At 45.1% G+C, this 18065-nt stretch overlaps 1 protein-coding gene across 1 annotated transcript in view; it reads left to right on the top strand.

Moving 5' to 3' along the window:
* WDR1 (WD repeat domain 1) overlaps positions 1 to 15966 on the top strand; it is a 32823-nt gene extending 16857 nt beyond the window's left edge. Inside the window, exons 5-15 of the mRNA XM_048510140.1 lie at positions 1044 to 1224; positions 2694 to 2771; positions 3549 to 3629; positions 6138 to 6371; positions 7933 to 8020; positions 8901 to 9057; positions 10677 to 10764; positions 11856 to 11966; positions 12870 to 13043; positions 13768 to 13912; positions 14982 to 15966. Of these exons, the coding sequence (XP_048366097.1) occupies positions 1044 to 1224; positions 2694 to 2771; positions 3549 to 3629; positions 6138 to 6371; positions 7933 to 8020; positions 8901 to 9057; positions 10677 to 10764; positions 11856 to 11966; positions 12870 to 13043; positions 13768 to 13912; positions 14982 to 15091 (1447 nt within the window). The 3' untranslated portion in view covers positions 15092 to 15966. The remainder of the gene's footprint in view (positions 1 to 1043; positions 1225 to 2693; positions 2772 to 3548; positions 3630 to 6137; positions 6372 to 7932; positions 8021 to 8900; positions 9058 to 10676; positions 10765 to 11855; positions 11967 to 12869; positions 13044 to 13767; positions 13913 to 14981) is intronic.
* Positions 15967 to 18065: the final 2099 nt, after the last annotated feature.

The raw sequence follows: 18065 nt of genomic DNA, 5'->3' as shown, positions 1-18065 counted from the left end.
TCTGTGGGCACACGCAAACAGAGTCTCCCCCCCCCACACACACACACATCTAGGTTGGCCAAAGCCGCTGGGCTCTATTAGCATTAAACCTAAGGCCTAGTTTTGGGGAAGCAGTGTAGGTAACCTTGTTAAGTGCTGTTAAACCCCACTGATTTTCATGCAAAGAACTAAAGCATGATCCTTTACCTGGGAGTAAGCTCGGTTGCTGGCACTGGGGTTTGCTTCTGAGTAAACCCTCCTAGGGTCATGATTCACCCGTTGGAAGAGTTGCATGGTTGCTTCAAAGCAAAGCCACCGACTACCATCAAGCTTACTCCCGAGTAACGCGCGCCTTGGAGCCAACCGTTTTTCCTAAACTAAAACCTCAGTATTCAGGTTAAATTGCTGTGTTGGCACTTTGTGATAAATAAGTGGGTTTTGGGTTGTAATCTGGGCACTCGGTCTCGAAAAGGTTCGCCATTACTGCCTTAGCAGTATGAAAATCACACATTTTAGGTTCCCTGTTAATAATCTTGTATAAGAGGCAGGCTTCTGTAACCCACGTGAAAATACCTTTAAAGTATGTTTTCAAGATCGTGCTGTGTCAGTTGGATATAATAAACTCACATTCCGCTGTTTACAACACACAGTTGCATCTGGAAGGGATTCTGTTTGGATTATCGAACACTCAGAGATCAGCCTCTTCTTTCTCTTGCGCTCCACGTCTTTTGAGATTAACCTTAGATGGCTGGCAGTGCAGGTCAGCAGATCAGCCATTTATAGTATTTAATTTCAGAGCATTTCTCGTTCATCTCTGTATTCCTGGAGAAAGGGCCGGATATTGCTACATTTTTCGCTTGTATCTTATGGATGAAGCTTTCAAATACCTCCCCCCCGCCCCCCGCAGTCCCCTGGAGCAAGGCTGAAATCACATGAGATTAACTGGGTGACCTAATTTCCATTGTCTAAGAAGATTCAGTGTGCTGACTGTGCTCAAGGAGCTGAGCCCCGCACATAGCCAGCCATTGTTTTACACAGCATGTGTTTTGTTTCTCTTCCAATAGATTTGGAGCTGTGTTCCTTTGGGATACCGGCTCCTCCGTCGGTGAGATCACTGGCCACAACAAAGTGATCAATAGTGTGGATATTAAACAGACTCGGCCATATCGCCTAGCCACCGGCAGCGATGACAATTGTTCTGCATTCTTTGAAGGACCGCCATTCAAATTCAAGTTTACAATTAGTGTGAGTCCTCAGTTTTGATTATCTGCATGCAGTCTTTGTCGCCTGGAAATCCAGCCATGAGTATTTCCTTCAGTAGAAGCCTTCCCAAATTTAGGGTGCCGTTCTAGAGAGTATCTCCATTTTGGAGGAGAAGTTGGGAGTTGAAAAGCAGAATCAGGGGCTTTGTATTAGTGTGAAGTCTTGGGGCTGTGCATCATTATGGTGACTTCAGATGAGCAGTCCTGAGCAGACATTTGTTGCAATCAAACTGCTTCAGCCCAGTTGAGTACTCAACATTTCAGAGGCTTCTGCCCTTTCCAGAAATTTTGCAGACCTAATCTTGAGATTGCTTAAACTGTCCGTGTCTCACCTTGATGGTTTTACTCTAACTTGGCTTTCTGTTGCTGTTTGAATCTGCAGAATTCTCATGAAATAGACTTCTCCAAGATGAGAAGCAACGTGGCAGAAGCAATCTAAAATATTTATGTAGTTTTGTTCAGGAGTGTGAAGGTAGAATTACCTTTAAAGCTGGCCCTGAGCTATAAACTCTGCACTCTTCTATTGGCCGGTGACTCATTTGTGTAGTGTTTACATTCAGTAAATAATCTGGATCAGAGGTCTTCAAACTATGGCCCTCCAGATGTTCAGGAACTACAATTCCCATCAACCTCTGCCAGCATGGCCAAGTAGCAGGGCTGATGGGAATTGTAGTTCCTGAACATCTGGAGGGCCATAGTTTAAAGACCCCTGATCTGGATTGTCAGTGTCTTCACATTGAAGTCCTGCTCAAATAGAATCCTGTGAGCCGGGAGCCTGCAGGGTGCATGTAGCCCCCTGGTTGGCTATGAAATCCAGCATGTGGCCGGCAGCGGAGTCCAGGCGGCAGAGCACCCCAGAACTGCTGTGATTCTCCACTGTATGCGTGATAAAGCCAGTTGTGTGAAAGATCTCTGCGTTGTTGCATTGGCATCTCTAAATTTTAACACCTGCATCCTTTTGGAGAGCGTGCCACAGACATGTTAGAAAGTGTCTAGAAAAATCTGTTATCCCTGTTGGAAACAGATTCAAATTCATGAATCACCCCAGGATTGGCATGCAGGCCTCAGAGAATGCAGCAACTCCTTATCGTGTTGTGTGCCACTGCTTCGTATCTGGCTGCCTGCATTTTCTTTTCTCTTTAAATGCTGTTTGTGTTCTGAAGAGACATGAATGTTTGGTCCCCCATTTCCTGGCCTCGTTTCCAGTCTGGCAGATCAGTAATGAACTGTCCTATTTTTCTCCCTCTGCCAACGGTGACACCCCCTCTCCCCACACAATGGGAATCCAATAAAGATTCTGCAGAGGACTCTCAGTATGCGTTGGGATAATCAGGAAGCATGAGAGAGGGCTAGAATCTCTGCAACAGGCTGAAGATAAGGACCACCACGGGTAGAAATTAGCCTGGAGTCATTTGCCTGGGAGATGAAGCTCTAATGTGTCTTCTCTTACAGGACCACAGCCGTTTTGTCAACTGTGTGAGGTTTTCTCCAGATGGGAATAAGCTTGCTTCAGCCAGTGCAGATGGCCAGGTAAAAAAAAAAAAGAGAGAGAGAGGCCTGTTTCTGAGCTTATCATTAAACGCTAATGATCAACAACACAGAGTCTATTTATTGACTTAAAGTTCGAGACCTAACTGGGGGCAAGATCCAGCTCTTTGCTCCACCACAGCTGTGAGAAAGCGACAGTTCCCATTGTAGCACGAGCTGTAAATGTTGGATCTTTTACTTAACACAGGACTTCCTTAAAATTGGTTGTTTTAAAAGGAGGAGGGTGTTCTTTTAATCAGGTGAATGAATACTAGGAAATAAACCATTCTTAGCTTATAATGTGTTACCAAGAGTTCAGAGTGAACCTCACCAGCCTTAGCATTTGATGTTTCAGGTCTTTGGGCTTTGCATAGATGGATTTGCTTTTGTTTGAACACTGAGGCAGGGCGAGGGGGGAGGGGTTCATCTGTAGAGCTTTCAAACGAATGCAGACTGTATGCTGAAATAAGTTGTTCTAGGAGTCCAGTAGCACCTTTAAAGACCTTAATCAGGCCTCAACAGCTACCTCTCTGGTATTTTCTGATGTCTTTAGCAGATGTTCAGAAATGCATTGCCTGAACAGCTCTATTTGAAGCTTCAGAGCTTGACTCTTCTTGACGTTTCCAGGTTATTAGAAGTGGGAGAGCCTCTTGTGCTAAGGGAAGGGCCTACCATTTGCAGAACGGCTCCATAGAAGCCAATGCAGTATCTTCAAAGTAGTACGTGTTCATGGGCTTCAACATATTCAACTAACTGGTGTCTTTCTCAATTTTTTGAAAGATTTTTATTTATGATGGGAAAACTGGAGAAAAAGTAGGTGCTCTAGGTGGAAGTAAAGCACACGACGGAGGCATTTATGCGGTAAGTTACTTTTCCCCCATGTGTTTTCCGTAAAACTGTGAGTTGCAATATATCTTTTGATCCTGTTAAGCTGATTTTGTTGAGAATGCATGAACATTGTCCTGTTCTCTCTTGCTACTAAAACTGTGTGTTACGTTTGGGTGGGAGTGTTAAGAGAAGAAATACATATTTGCTGGTCAGGAATCAAGGAATTTGCTCCTCTGACAATTGGGAATAGATTGATTCCAAATCAAGCAGTCAGAGTCCTTTATTTTTGAAAATATATATATATGTAGGTACATATAAATACCTGCGTTAGAGGACAGCATCTTAACAGATATTCTTCTCTTCTGTAAGTAGAAGTTCTGCTTCTAAGAGAATGCACTCTTGTGATGTTTTGGGTTCGGTGCCTTGCCATAATTGTTGTTTGCTAATGTATTTTAAAGTATGCCTTTATCTTAAAACGACTTATTTGCTTCCAAATTGTGTGCGTAAAGTGTCATCAAGTCACGGCCAACCCAGTGGGGTTTTCAAGGCAAGAAACTAGCAGAGGTGGTTTGCCCTTGCATGCATGGAGACCTTGGATTTCTCTGGTGGCCTCCCGTCCAAGTGCTAACCTGGGCCAGTCCTGCTTAGCTACTGAGATCTGACAAGATCAGGCTAGTCTGGACCATAAGTTTGTCAAAACGTACTTGCCATGCAAGCTTGCCCTTGTTTACACCTGGGTTGAGTGGGACTTGATCTTGAGTAGCAATCTTTGTGCCGTCAGATTTCCTTGTTTGGCAACAGTTCTCATTTTTAAGGGGAGGTACTCTGCATTTCAATGTATTACATTTCTGTTCTGGATGTTGTTGATATGTTTAGTATTTGTACTCCTCATTTCACCCAGGTGAGTTCCCAAAGCAGCTTTCGACATAATTCTCCTTCCTAAATTTTATCTATGCAATGACACCCCCTGTGAGGTACCTGTCAGGCCCAGCAGGTGGCATCCCAGGGACCGGCCTGGCTCCACAGTGTTCTGGCACTTCCTGCTACTTGCCCACGGCCACATCTGGCCTGCTATTGTTACCGCTGTTGCTCGGGTAACAATAAATGATTTCAGCTCAGCAATGTAATGAGGCGCAGGAAGCCAGCGTTCTTCAAAGCAAAGGATTTTATTTGGAGGTGCTGGTCACATCTCAGGCAGGAAAAAACGCGCCTTGCAAACAAGCACAAGAATTTTTATTCACAAACATCAAAGGGGGCAAGGGGGCAGGTAGAAAGGGGAGGTAAGGGGGGGGGGTCCCTTACCAAACACCAATAAAAAAACAACAATACAAAAGAAGGTACAATTACAGCTTTGAATGGGATTACGAAATCCCGCTGTCAAACGTCTTCCCGCGAGATCTTGCAATGGTGCTGAAGAGATAGCAGATAAAGTCAATTCAGAAAATCTAGGTAGGCTCGTTACCGCACCCAGCTATCTCCTTTATCAGATGGCTGTTTCCTTCAGTTATGTCCTGAGGCTCCCACGCCTCGTCTCTGTAACAAAGGGGAGTTCAAATTGTCCAGTGGTGGCCCCTGCACGTCTTCCAATGGCTGGGACCTCTGGGTGCTTCCAGCAGAGTTTAATTTGCAAATCCAAGGTGGTCTTTGTCCTCGCTAAGGAGTCGGCTGGGTGTTGGTCTAAGCTGCATTCCAGGCCTGACTTCCTTGTCCCTTAATATCAGCTTCTACAGGCTACTGCTTTTACTAATAGCACAAATATCAAAATTACTTTTCTTACACTTAAACATTAGGGAAACCTTAAGGAATAAACACATATACTCATAGGCAAGAATCTCCTAAATTAACAATAACAGAGACTTAAACTAACTGGAGAAATCAGCTAGAATATAGTCTCAAGCAGCGGGCAAATCATAAATTCAATACAAAAGGGGCTGTCATTATATCCAAAAAAGGCAAAGACAAGAGGGAAATCATATAACATTGGCACAATCACATAAATACATTCCTTGTGAGCCTCGGGGAGGCTTTTGAGCTACACAGGTCTCTGCGTCCTGACATGGAACCAGTGTAGCCATGTAACTTGACTTCAGGGAAATATTTTGGCTATTTTCCTGGGCGGTAACACTATCACCGCTTGGGGTTTGGGGTTTTGTTGCTTTGATTCAGGCATACATCCCTATCATCTCCCGTCTCCTGGGACTCAGGGGGAGTCTTTTGCAGGCTCTGATTCCTTAACAATTCTCTCTCTTACTCTTCCTTGTATGTTGCAAATTGTTTTGAGAAAGGTGGGAGGGGGGAATGCCAGTCAAGCTCGCCCATGCCAAAGGCACACATCTCATAACTCAGAAACCTGGAATCCATGAGGGCGCTCGTTGTCTTTAATGGAGTCTGACCCCTCCAGCTCAGAATAGTGTCTGCAGCAAAATAAATTCCTGGCCGCTGTCCACATATCAGGGCTGCTGCCGGTGAGTAAGTTGTTGACGCTACTGGATGTTGGGTATGATTATATTTTAAAGTCTCCACTTCCCCCTCCCCCAACAGATAAGCTGGAGTCCAGATGGCAGTCAACTTCTTTCTGCTTCAGGAGACAAAACTGCAAAAATCTGGGATGTTGGCGCCAACAGCATCGTGAACACTTTCAACATGGGATCAAACGTTCTGGACCAACAGCTGGGCTGCCTGTGGCAAAAAGACCACTTGTTGACTCTCTCTCTTTCTGGCTACATCAATTACCTGGATAAGAACAATCCCGATAAACCCCTCCGCATCATAAAGGTGGGTTGGCTTCCTGAGCATGCCGTCTCCCACGCCTTGATGCCCATTGTTCATTTTCTTGAAGCCTGTCTAGTTGAAATCAAAGAATCGTTTGCATAAAGGTGGCCTGAACGAGATTGCTGGTGCATCAGAGATCATGCAGATACCAAGACCAGTTGCACACAAGTTGTTTGCTGCAGGGTGGAGGCAAATGTCCGCCGCAGCAAGATTTCTTGTACGAACTTAATTCCTCCAACCCCACCTTCACTTTCCACTCTTTCCATGGCAAGCAGATTCACTATAGCACAATTTAGTTTTGCTCTGCTGCCGAACCCGGACAGATTTGTCCCTCCGCCCACAACCAGCCTGCCTAGTCTTACCCCGCACTCCCTCCTCCCTGTTGCCACCTGCTTCCCCCTTCTTGTCCTGCCGTTTCATTTCTATGGCCCATGGTCTCCCCGCTCCTGCATATCTTTAGATGTTTCAATTTTAAAAAAAAATTAAATAACCATATTGATAGATTGATAAATTGATATTAATACTAAAAATGTAAAAATAATAAGACTGGTAGATGAAGAAGAGGAAGAGGAGGAGGAGTTTGGATTTACATCCCCCCTTTCTCTCCTGCAGGAGACTCAAAGGGGCTTACAATCTCCTTGCCCTTCCCCCCTCACAACAAACACCCTGTGAGGTGGGTGGGACTGAGAGAGCTCCGAGAAGCTGTGACTAGCCCAAGGTCACCCAGCTGGCGTGTGTTGGAGTGTACAGGCTAATCTGAATTCCCCAGATAAGCCTTCACAGCTCAGGCGGCAGAGCTGGGATTCAAACCCGGTTCCTCCAGATTAGATACACGAGCTCTTAACCTCTTACGCCACTGCTGCTCAATCAATCCAAACACCTGATTTGCCCCAGCATTTGACCAACGAACTAGAACGTCCCTGCCTCGTCGTTTTATACACAGACAGCCCCAGGAAAAGCACATCACAACACATCAGGAAATGGGCGGTGGCTAACCTGGGGAGCTTAGCAGGCAGCAGTTCAGGTTGCCCTTTTGCAGTTTTGCAGTTTGCACACCACCATTACTCCCCCTCGTGCAGCCTCACACTTCCCACCGTAAAATACAGTGCTGGGGCAAAGTGTACAGATTGCCATATTCAAGACTTTTCTTTAATGGTTCGCCTTTTTATTTCAATAAATGGATCTATCAGTAGATTGATGGATTGATAGATCAGTCTGTTGATAAGATTAAAGATAAAAATTGAAGATTATATTAGAAATTAAACCACATGTGTGTGATAGAGAACCAGTGGTGGGATTCAAATAATAGTAACCACCGGTTCCGGTGGTGGGATTCAAATAATGTATTCTGTATTCCCCGTGCAAGGCAAACAGGAGAAGTGCAGGGGGAAAAGGGTTAAACACCTTTAGGGCTGCTTCCCCAACCTAATTCAAGGCTTTCAAGTTTGGGGCTCTCTTTCCTTGCATATCATTTGTCCCTAAGTCAATAACAGCAAGAAACAATTTAAAGTCTTAACATTTTTCCTCAAGTGTGTGTGTGTGTGTGTGTGTTTGTTTTTTGCAGGGCCACAGTAAATCCATACAGTGTCTTACAGTGCATAGAAATGGGGGGAAATCCTATATTTACTCTGGGAGCCACGATGGACACATTAATATCCTTTGAATTACCTTCTGATTGCTCGTACAGATAGAATATAGTACTAGAGATTTCTGTCTTCCATGTTCTTCTTCTTGGCTTGTCTGCTTGCTGAGATCTCTTTCTGCATACAAGTAGTTCAGGTAACTACTAAATAAAAGTGTCACGAGGACAGAAGTCTCTGGTTGTCGCCTTGAGGCTGCAGTTTTTGGTATTCGTGGTGCTGTTGCTGGAATGTCTGACTGTTCTTTTGAGAGCAGAAAGATTTGCTGCTGTAATTCCAGCTTACTGAATTTCAGGCAGCCGCTTTTCTGAGCCCTCCTCACGGAAGGTGCTCCAGTTGAGGTTTGCAAGGAATCTCATGGAAACTCAAACACAGTTTCCAGGCAGGAAGCATCGAAAGTACTCCTTTCGTGTCTTGTTTGGAAAATCAAGTGTGTCGACAGCTGAGTTGTGCTGCTTGATACATTGCCGCCCACATCTTTCCGCCTTTAGATAGAAAGGTCGTTGGGATGGGATGTGTATTGTGTTGGTCAGAGAAGAACTAAAAACACAGCATCACTGTGACTCCCAAGCACATTTGAAGACACATTTCAGTGTTTTCCAGTTTGCTCATTTGTTTAAAGTGTCGAAGGAGTGAACGCATTTCTCATGGCATCTTGTCTCGTTCTGCATGAGCTTCCTTAGCAATCCTAGTCTGTTTAGCCCTCAGTGTCTACGAGAACATTTCTGAGTGGTATGTTTACTTCACATTAGGTTCCATTTGAATTTGCCAATACTGTATTTCCAAATGGCCAAAATCTTTGTCCCATTTTCCTTCTATTGTTTTGTGTCGTAATTAAACCTCTCAGCTAGATCATTAGATGGAGTAAATATTTCCTTAATATTTTGCTCACATTTCTGGGATTCAGAGACGGGTGAAAACGATAGCTTTTGGGGGAAGGGTCACACCAACCAGGTTTCACGCATGGCGGTGGATGAGTCAGACCAACTCGTCAGCTGTAGCATGGACGATACTGTGCGATACACTAGCCTTAACAAGAAAGACTACAGGTACGTTTGTCTTTAGCTCTTGCCTACATCATTTACCACCAAACAAAAATAACCCTGTCCATCTGTGCCCATTAGTATACTTGTATCTGGCAACCGATTACCATGAGCACAGTTCTTTTTTTTTATTCAACGGTACCCTAACCTGATATAAGAAGAGTTTGGATTTACACCCCATTTTGCTCTCCTGTAAGGAGTCTGAAAGAGGCTTACAAATTCCCCTCGATTGTTGCAACAGGCAACAATGTAATACTGGGTTTTGTGGGTTGTCTGAGCTGTGTGGCCAGAGTCTAGTAGTTTTTGCTCCTAGTATATTTCTTGCATCTATGGGTGATGTCTTCAGAGGCATGTCACAGTAAGATGTGTTTTTGGGGTGTATGTCCGTGTTCTAGCAGCATTCTCTCCTGACGTTTCGCCTGCATCTGTGGCTGGCATCTTCAGAGGATCTGAGATGTGTTTTTGTTCATTGCACCAAGAGAGAAACACATAATAGCATAACGTGCCTCTGAAGGTGCCAGCCAAGAAGCAAAAACTACCAGACTACAGCCACACAGCCTGGAAAACGTACAGTACACCCAGTACTGGATCCAGTACAGCACCAAGGCTCTTAACAGAGTCCGCCGAAGTCAGCTGAACTCCATTTAAAGGGAGCAATGCAGCGTCCTTCTAGGCCTCAGACTTCCCAACTAGCATTGCCTCCATTGTGTCTCCATTTTAATTGGTACTTTAACCATTTAATTAAAGCAGAACAACTTGGTCCAAAAATTGCAAGCTACCCACTCCCCAGAATAGCACTGCTGTCTGATGACCCCAACAGAAAGGGCAAATCAGACGCTCTGTGGGGAAAATGTTTGGATTCAGCAGCCTGTCAGCAGATGGTGATGATGGCCATCTTTCCAATGGGGTCACCTAAGACTCTCTGCATCAATATTCTTCATCTGTAAAATTGATGAATGTTAGGGTGGGGGCCCCCACAACTGTATTACAGGGTCGCTGCATTAGGAAGGTTGAGAACCACTGCCCTAGAACAATGTTGATAGACCAGGCCAGATAAACACACCAGGGCTTGCCTTGTTTAAGTTGAAAAACAGGGTCTAAATTTTGTAATAATATAACAAAGTAAAGGTACCACTGAAGGAAATAAATGACCAATGGCACATCATTAAAATGATGATGACCCAAGAGGAGCTATAAATAGGCAGCCACTGAAGTTTAGTCTGCTTACTGATTACCAGGTAATCACAATTACAATGCAAAGGCATAACATTTCTGCAGTGACCCAAAGTGTCAGATCTGAGAGTATGCAAACAGTCACAGATTGGACACAGAGAATGGGAACACCGTCTAACTCCACCATCTAATTTCAGGAGAATAGGCAGAAGATTGGGAAGCTCAGTTGAGCAAAACACAGCCTTCGGGTGCAGCTCTAACTAGAAGAAACTAATGTGTATCTTTTTAAGGTGAAGATTCCACCAGCAAGTTTGCTTTCAAAACTGCCTTTGGATTTGTCACACATAAGTACATAGCCAGAATTCCTGGGTGCTGACATAATTCTGAATCTTAATTTTTGAAGATGTTAGCAATAGAATTCTTCTAAAACTGTTCTCCTGTCTCTTTTTCAGTGGCCAAGATGTTATAAAAATGGATGTTCAGCCAAAATGTATAGCAGTTGGACCTGGGGGATATGCTGTGGTCATATGCATTGGAGAAGTAAGTATGGGAACAGTTGATCATGCCGTAATGCAACATAATTTACTGAAGGTTTTGAATTAGAATTCAATTTTTTTGAGTGTTAAACTAAGGAGTTCATCAACTCCAATCTGGAGGAACCTGGTTTGATTCCCCATTCTGCTGCTTGAGCTGTGGAGGTTTATCTGGGGAATTCAGATTTCATTATTGTCTTATTTGTATGTAAATGATATGGAATCCTTTTCTGGAATCGTCGTTGTGTGCGGATGCTGCACTGTTGTTTGTTAGATCTCCTGTGGCCTGCAACATTTGAGAGCCATCTCCGAAAATTATAATGCAGAATGGGTTGACAGTCAACCAAGGGAAATCTGTGGTAATGGTATTGTCCAAATCTAATCTGAAGAAGTGTAATTGGCGAATCAATTAAAAATCTGTAGAGCAAGTAACTTATTTTTTTAACTGGCTGTTGTGGATTTTCCAGGCTGTGTAGCCATAGGCTAGAAGTTTTTGCTCCTAATCATTTCGCCCGCAAAAACTACCTGCCCACAGCCATGCAGCCCAGAAAACTCACAACAGTCAGTTGGTTCTAGCTGTGAAAGCCTTCTACAAGACATCATTTTGTTGTTTAGGAATTCATTTCCAAGCTCATTTGGTCTAGAGGGCCCTTCTTAAGAACACTCACAACAGGGCCTTTGTTGCAAGCGAGGTCATAATACCTTTTTTTACAGCAAAGGTAGCCAGTTGGTGCTTCTGTTTCGGTTTTTAATGCAACCGTAGGCAGTTGGCTTCTCCATGGTTCTCTGGTGTGGACCGAGGCCTGTAGAGAGACACTTGATTCTCTTTTGACATTATTTTTGCATAAGATCACAGGGTCGCCACGTTGTGTGGCTAATGTCTTTTTAAGAATGGAACTGGGCTTACAATCTTTGACTCCTTTGCTGCTCTGTGGAGGAAATGAATAGAGGCCAGACCCCCAACTACGGGGTTTTACCAGTAGCGAGTTGGAGGTGTTGCAAAGATAAAGAGGTACTGTCTGCTGCTGTGAATAAATGTCTGTATAACATGGACTTTATCAGCACCACCAAGAGACAACCGCGGCTCTTCTGTTGCAGATTGTCCTGATGAAGGATAAGAAGAAGTGTTTTGCCATCAGTAACCTCGACTTTGACCCTGAAGTCGTTGCAATTCACCCAGGAGGTGGTACAGCAGCAGTCGGAGGAACAGTAAGAATGTTATTTTCCTCATCCAAAAGGGTGACAAGACACAGGGAACCAAATGCCCACCCTGTTGCAAAGAGAAGGCTTCTCCAGCCTCCGTTCTTCTTAACCCCAACTCATTTAAGACATTGCATTTTTTTTCCTGCTTGCTCTTTTCCCCCCTAGCAAACAGCCCAATATCATCCTTAGTATCAGCTGGTGCTTTAGAATTCCCCTCCCCTCCCTTGCATGCCACCCCTCCCTCACTCATTCACTCACTCACTCACTCACTCACTCACTCACTCACTCACTCACTCACTCACTCCCTTTCGCTTGCATGCTACCCCACCCCCCTCTCTCCCTCTGTTAGGGTGATATTCAAAGATGATGGGATAGAGCAGTGGTGGCAAACCTATGGCACTGGTGGCATGCGCCTCTCTGTGGGCACGCGCGAACAGAGTTTGTCGTGTGGGGGGGGGGAACCCCGCTGATTTTATGGGAAGAACTAAAGCATGATCCTTTACCTGGGAGTAAGTTCAGTTGCTGGCAATGGGGCTTGCTTCTGAGTAAACCCTCCTAGGGTTGTGATTCATCCGTTCGAAGCGTTGCACGGTTGCTTCACCAAGCTTACTCCCAAGTAACGCGCCTCAGAGCGTCTTTCTAAACTAAAACCTCAGTATTCAGGTTAAATTGCTGTGTTGGCACTTTGTGATAAATAAGTGGGTTTTGGGTTGCCATTTGGGCACTCGGTCTCAAAAAGGTTCGCCATCACTGGGATAGAGGGTTTGCACTGTACTTGAGTAATTGTTGCAATAAGGTGCAAACTACTTCTGGGTACATGCTGGGAAACTTTTAAAAGTATTTCTGCCAGAAGACCTATACAATGTTGTGCTGAGTGAGGACTTGACCTTGCAATGCTTCAATTTCCAGGATGGGATCGTGTACCTGTATGCAATCCAGGGCACTTCTTTAAAAAGAGAAGACAAAACTTTGGAAGCAAAAGGTCCCGTGACTGACCTGGCCTATTCTCACGACGGTGCCTTCCTCGCAGTGACGGATGCCAGCAAGGTGGTCACAGTGTTCAGTGTTGCTGACGGCTACACAGTAAGGACCCTTCTGGTACCTCCTACGCTGCATGTTCTGTTTGCTCTGGAGCACAGTCATTGATAACCGCTTTTTCAAACAAAGGAAAATTAAAAACAATTGCTGCTGCTTTACGTAATTTTTGTTTCAAGGCAGCTTTTTGTTCAATGCCGTTGTTTCAAGGGGGTGACAAACCAATCCTGTCTTGGAGATGCCTGCAGTTACACCAGGTGTCCAGTGGGGGGTGCTTTGTTGCACTGCCAGGTCTGCCCCGTCATCCTGCCTAAGGTAGCAAATACTGCTATAATAAAATAGAATGTCATTGATGCAGGACTTCCCTTTTCTTTGTGGAATATTTCAGGCAATGGGTCCCATGACCAGCGTACCAAAGCTGTTAAATTAGGGGAGTGGAACTAATTTGTTATATGACATAAATGCGACTTGGTCGGGTCGGCCCTAGGAGATGGCCCCAGAATGGCATGGGGGGGTGGGGCGCGGCAAGTTGTGTTGAATCCTTGGCTTCAATTATCAGGACTGTGAGCCAGCTGAAGCAAGCTTCCCCCCCACCTCCATTCCAAATTAGGGGGGGTTGCCTCAGCAGACTTGCAGGCCTGATAAGACCCCCCAAGGGGCCAGATGTTTGACACACTTGCCTTAAATATTAGGATTAAATGTTTTTTTAAAAAAAAAACTTGTTAAATTGTGCTGCCTTCCTTACTCTCTCTTGTTTCCTCCCCCTACCTAGGAACATAATGTCTTCTACGGACACCATGCAAAAATTGTTTGCATAGCTTGGTCGCCGGATAATGAACATTTTGCTTCTGGGGGTATGGATATGATGGTGTACGTTTGGACACTGAGTGACCCTGAGACCAGAGTCAAAATACCAGGTAATTCGGTGCCCTTTTGTGTGGCAGATTCACTTTTGAGAAAACAGCAGAGGCCTTAGTTTGGTTCTCTACAATGGCTTAATCAGGAGTTCTCAAGGTAATGCTCTGTTGTTTCTGTGCATCAAGAGGAAGAAGAAGAAGAAGAGTTTTGGATGTATATCCCCCCTTTCTCTCCTGCAGGAGACTCAAAGGGGCTTACAATCTCCTTGCCCTTCCCCCCTCACAACAAGCACCCTGTGAGGTGGGTGGGGCTGAGAGAGCTCCGAGAAGCTGTGACTAGCCCAAGGTCACCCAGCTGGCGTGTGTGGGAGTGATGGACAGGTTAAGGAGGCAGGATGGACAGGTTAAGCAGGTCCTTGATGGCAGCTCTCACTTTGTTCCCCCGGTCCCTGCGGCCTCCTTGCCTAGTGCTCTTCCATAGGGCACGGTCCCTTGTTCTCGACAGGGCCTTCCCCAAAGCTCATCTTTTGCCTTCAAGTTTCTTGCTATTCCGTCCAATTCCTGCTCCTAGTGAAGTCTCCAAGGCACGGGTGGCAGTCTACGGTGCTCCAGATGTTCATGGACTACAATTCCCATCAGCCCCTGCCAGCAATTGGCCGTGCTGGCCTGGGCTGATGGGAATTGTAATCCAGGAACATCTGGAGCACCATAGGTTGGTCACCCCTACTCCAAGGGAACATGGACAAATGGTGGGCAACTATCACTGGAGCATGAGGTATGTGAGGCCTCAGCTGGAAATATTCTGGCTCAGGTTCACACAGGTCAGAAAGATTGGGGGGGGAGTAGGGAGTCACATACCTGACAAAGGGGTCATACTGGTGCTAAAATACCCTCTTTTGGAGTAATCTATATCTTATATTCAGATACAGCCTGGACTCATACGTTTCATCAGCCCTTCGCCAGCATGGCCAATTCGGGCTTTCATGCTGGCAGGGGCTTGATGGGAATTCTGTAGTCCAGAACACCATCTGGAGTGCCAAAGGCTGCCTCGCTTAACTCATCGTGAGTATAGGCATGCAATTCAACTCTGGTTCTCACTGTGCCTTCCTGTCATTCTTACCTTTGTCAGATGCCCACAGATTACACCACGTAAGCAGTTTGGCGTGGCTGGATGAACATACCTTGGTCACAACATCGCATGATGCGTCTGTCAAAGAGTGGTCCATTTCCTACAAATGAATCAGAAGGTCCTCTTCAGAGAGTGGGACTACTGGTGTGGAAAATAACGTTTCTCTTTCTTAAAAAAATAAATCTGTAATGACCCCTGAGGTCCTATAGCCTATTCTCATATCTTTGCAGGGAGTGTTCATGTCTGTAATGAAATGACCTTCAAGAGCTTTAGTCGGTAACGGTTTGCACATGTGAAGCACTTAAATTATGTCTGAGGCCCATAAAATCTTTTTGTGTGCTGAACATTCCAGGATATGCAGCCTAGCCGGTCAGTGTAGAAAATTGAAAACTGGTTTGGTTCCTTATTTTGTAATAAAACACACATACATTTGCACGTGATATTGTACAGCATGGGAGAACTCTCCTTTTTTTCTAATTGCAGAACATTTCTGTACTAATAGTCATAGTAAAAATAGTAGTTGTGATCCCAAAAATCGATCAAGTGGTGTGCAGCTACTGTATATTATGTCGCTTGTCTGTAATGCACAAAACAGTTTCCATCACCAGATAACAAAATAGGGTACATCGTAATAATAAACTTTTCTGTATTTTCATGTTCAGATTTGTGGTTATTTTAAGATTATTTGAAGACAGAAATGTGGGGGACGGGTATGTATTTTGATGTTCTTTCAGAATTTGAAGTTTACAGACAAATGTCAAGATGTCCTTTTTTTTCCTTTTAAAGATATGCCTTTTGTTATCTTTTGAACAAATGAGAATACTTGATCATGATTTTGCTGTCAGAAAAGGGGTGCTTCTAGATATGCTTTAACTAAACTTGTTTCCTGAGGAGAAATATGTTGATGTAAGAAAAACTACAGTAATTATTTTAAAAAAACCTGTTTCTGGTACAGGAATTAAAATAAAATAAAGTATTAATTTGAGTGGAATTGATCATTACAATCCGGAAAAACCTAAAAACTTGAAGCAACCTAAAAAAGTGATATTTCTGTCCTTCCTCTCACAACAGACACCTTGTGAAGTAGGGGAGGCTGAGAGAGTTCTGAGAGAACTGTGAGTAGCCCAGGGTCACCCAGCAGGAATGTAGGAGTGGGGAAACATATCTGGAAATTGGGAGGAAGGAATAAAGATTACTCATGAATATAGGTAGCATGCCTTTCCTAAAGGCCAGCACTTTGCTTGTGCAGAATGTACAGACAGGTACATCTTAAGAGTGAGCAGGGAGGAACAAAATATAGGCAGTGTCATGATCAGCCCATTTCTGGTTTGAGCCTACCACGTCTCCTGGCTGGGACATGGGATCCTCTCCATTCCTGCCCCCACCCCTTTACTGTGGTTGTACTTACTCACTCTCTATACTTTTATTTATTTATTTATTTATTTATTTTAATATACCGCCCCATCCCCGAAGGGCTCTGGGCGGTGTACAACATAAAACCACAAATAAAAACATCATACAAAACTTCTAGAAATATAATAAAACAACGATTATGTCCTAAGATGGCCTCCCACCAAAACCTAATCCTCCTAGGAGGGGGAGAGAGAGGTAGCGGGTCCTGGTAGTAATAAGGACCCATATATCCCAGTAACGGGTCCCGACGATATAGGGGAGGGGGCACACTCAGCGGCTGGTTTCTCCAAAAGCCCAGTGGAACAACTCAGCCTTACAGGCCCTGCAGAAATCACCCAAATCCCGCAGGGCTCGGACAGCTGGAGGGAGAGTGTTCCACCAGGCGGGGGCCAGAGCCATAAAGGCCCTGGCCCGAGTGGAGGCCAACCGCATCATTGAGGGGCCAGGGGTCTCCAGTAAGTTGGCCTCTGCCGAGCGCAGAGGTCGAGCTGGGACATATGGGGTAATGCGGTCCCAACATATGGGGCAATGCGGTCCCAGGCAATGCCTTATCAACTCATTAGACACCTCCTGTTGAAATTCTTGCAGTAGTGTGGAATGCAGGCTGTTTTGACCCTGGAATGGGGGGCAGGCTACATTGTCTCTGGACCATCGGACTGGTGAGGGGCCATTTCCCCCTTGGGAACGGGTAGTCGGGGTGGTGTTGTGTGATCGTGGGGTATCATGGAGGGCGCTTTGCTGCTTCTGTTTCAGATCTGGCAATAGAAGTCTAAATACCTGTCCCTGGTGCTGTTTCATAATACGGAAGGCGTCTGAGCACAGAGTCTCATTATTGAACAGTCCAGGGGCGCAACAGGCACCCCATCTTTTGATGTTTCCTCTTCTCTCCAGTACGTGCACCAAGCCGGATAAGACACATGAGACGTTGATGATGAAGTTCAAAATCCTCTCTGTGTGTGAGAGAGAACCGCTCGTTCTGATGTTCCTTGACATTGAAGGCAGCCACGGACTCAGGAGTTGCATTTGGGAAAGGGGGAAGAAGCAACTATTTTTAGGCCAGGCCCAAATGGTTTGGTTGTTCTGGCTAGATGTTTGCCTGTCGGAGTGCGTGTGCGTATGAAGGACAGCATGAAATGCAGCAAGACCAGCAGCGAAAGTGAGAGGGGGTGACATTTTATTACTTCTCATGTTGTGTTTGTAAAGCATAGGTGTCAAACTCGTGGCCCTCCAGATGTTATGGACTACAGTTCCCATCAACCCCTGCCAGCATGATGCTGGCAGGGGATGATGGGAACTGTAGTCCATAACATCTGGAGGGCCGTGAGTTTGACACCTGTGTTGAAGTGTCCGTATGTGTGTGAGGGGGGGGGTTAAATCTTGCTTGAGTGCTAGAAAATTCAAGTGTCAGACCCCCTTGGGCCCTTCCACTCCAGAGCACATTGTTATTTAAGAACAAATCCCTGCCTTTTTTTCCTTCTGAGGGATCCTGATAAGTGCCGTGGCGGTTCTTAATCTCCATAGTTATAATCATAGCCCTGCCAGCATGGCTACATCACATCCTGGCAGGGGCTGATGGGAATTGTAGTCCATAACATCTGGAGTGCCAAAGGTTCACCACCACTGCCATAAAGGGAGCGGGGAAATAACACAGTCACGCCTCCCACGTTCACC

Source organism: Sphaerodactylus townsendi, linkage group LG10, assembly GCF_021028975.2.
Source record: "Sphaerodactylus townsendi isolate TG3544 linkage group LG10, MPM_Stown_v2.3, whole genome shotgun sequence".
Lineage (NCBI taxonomy): Eukaryota > Metazoa > Chordata > Lepidosauria > Squamata > Sphaerodactylidae > Sphaerodactylus > Sphaerodactylus townsendi.
Note: the sequence above shows the minus strand (reverse complement) of the source record. Positions and strands in the feature narration are given on the sequence as shown.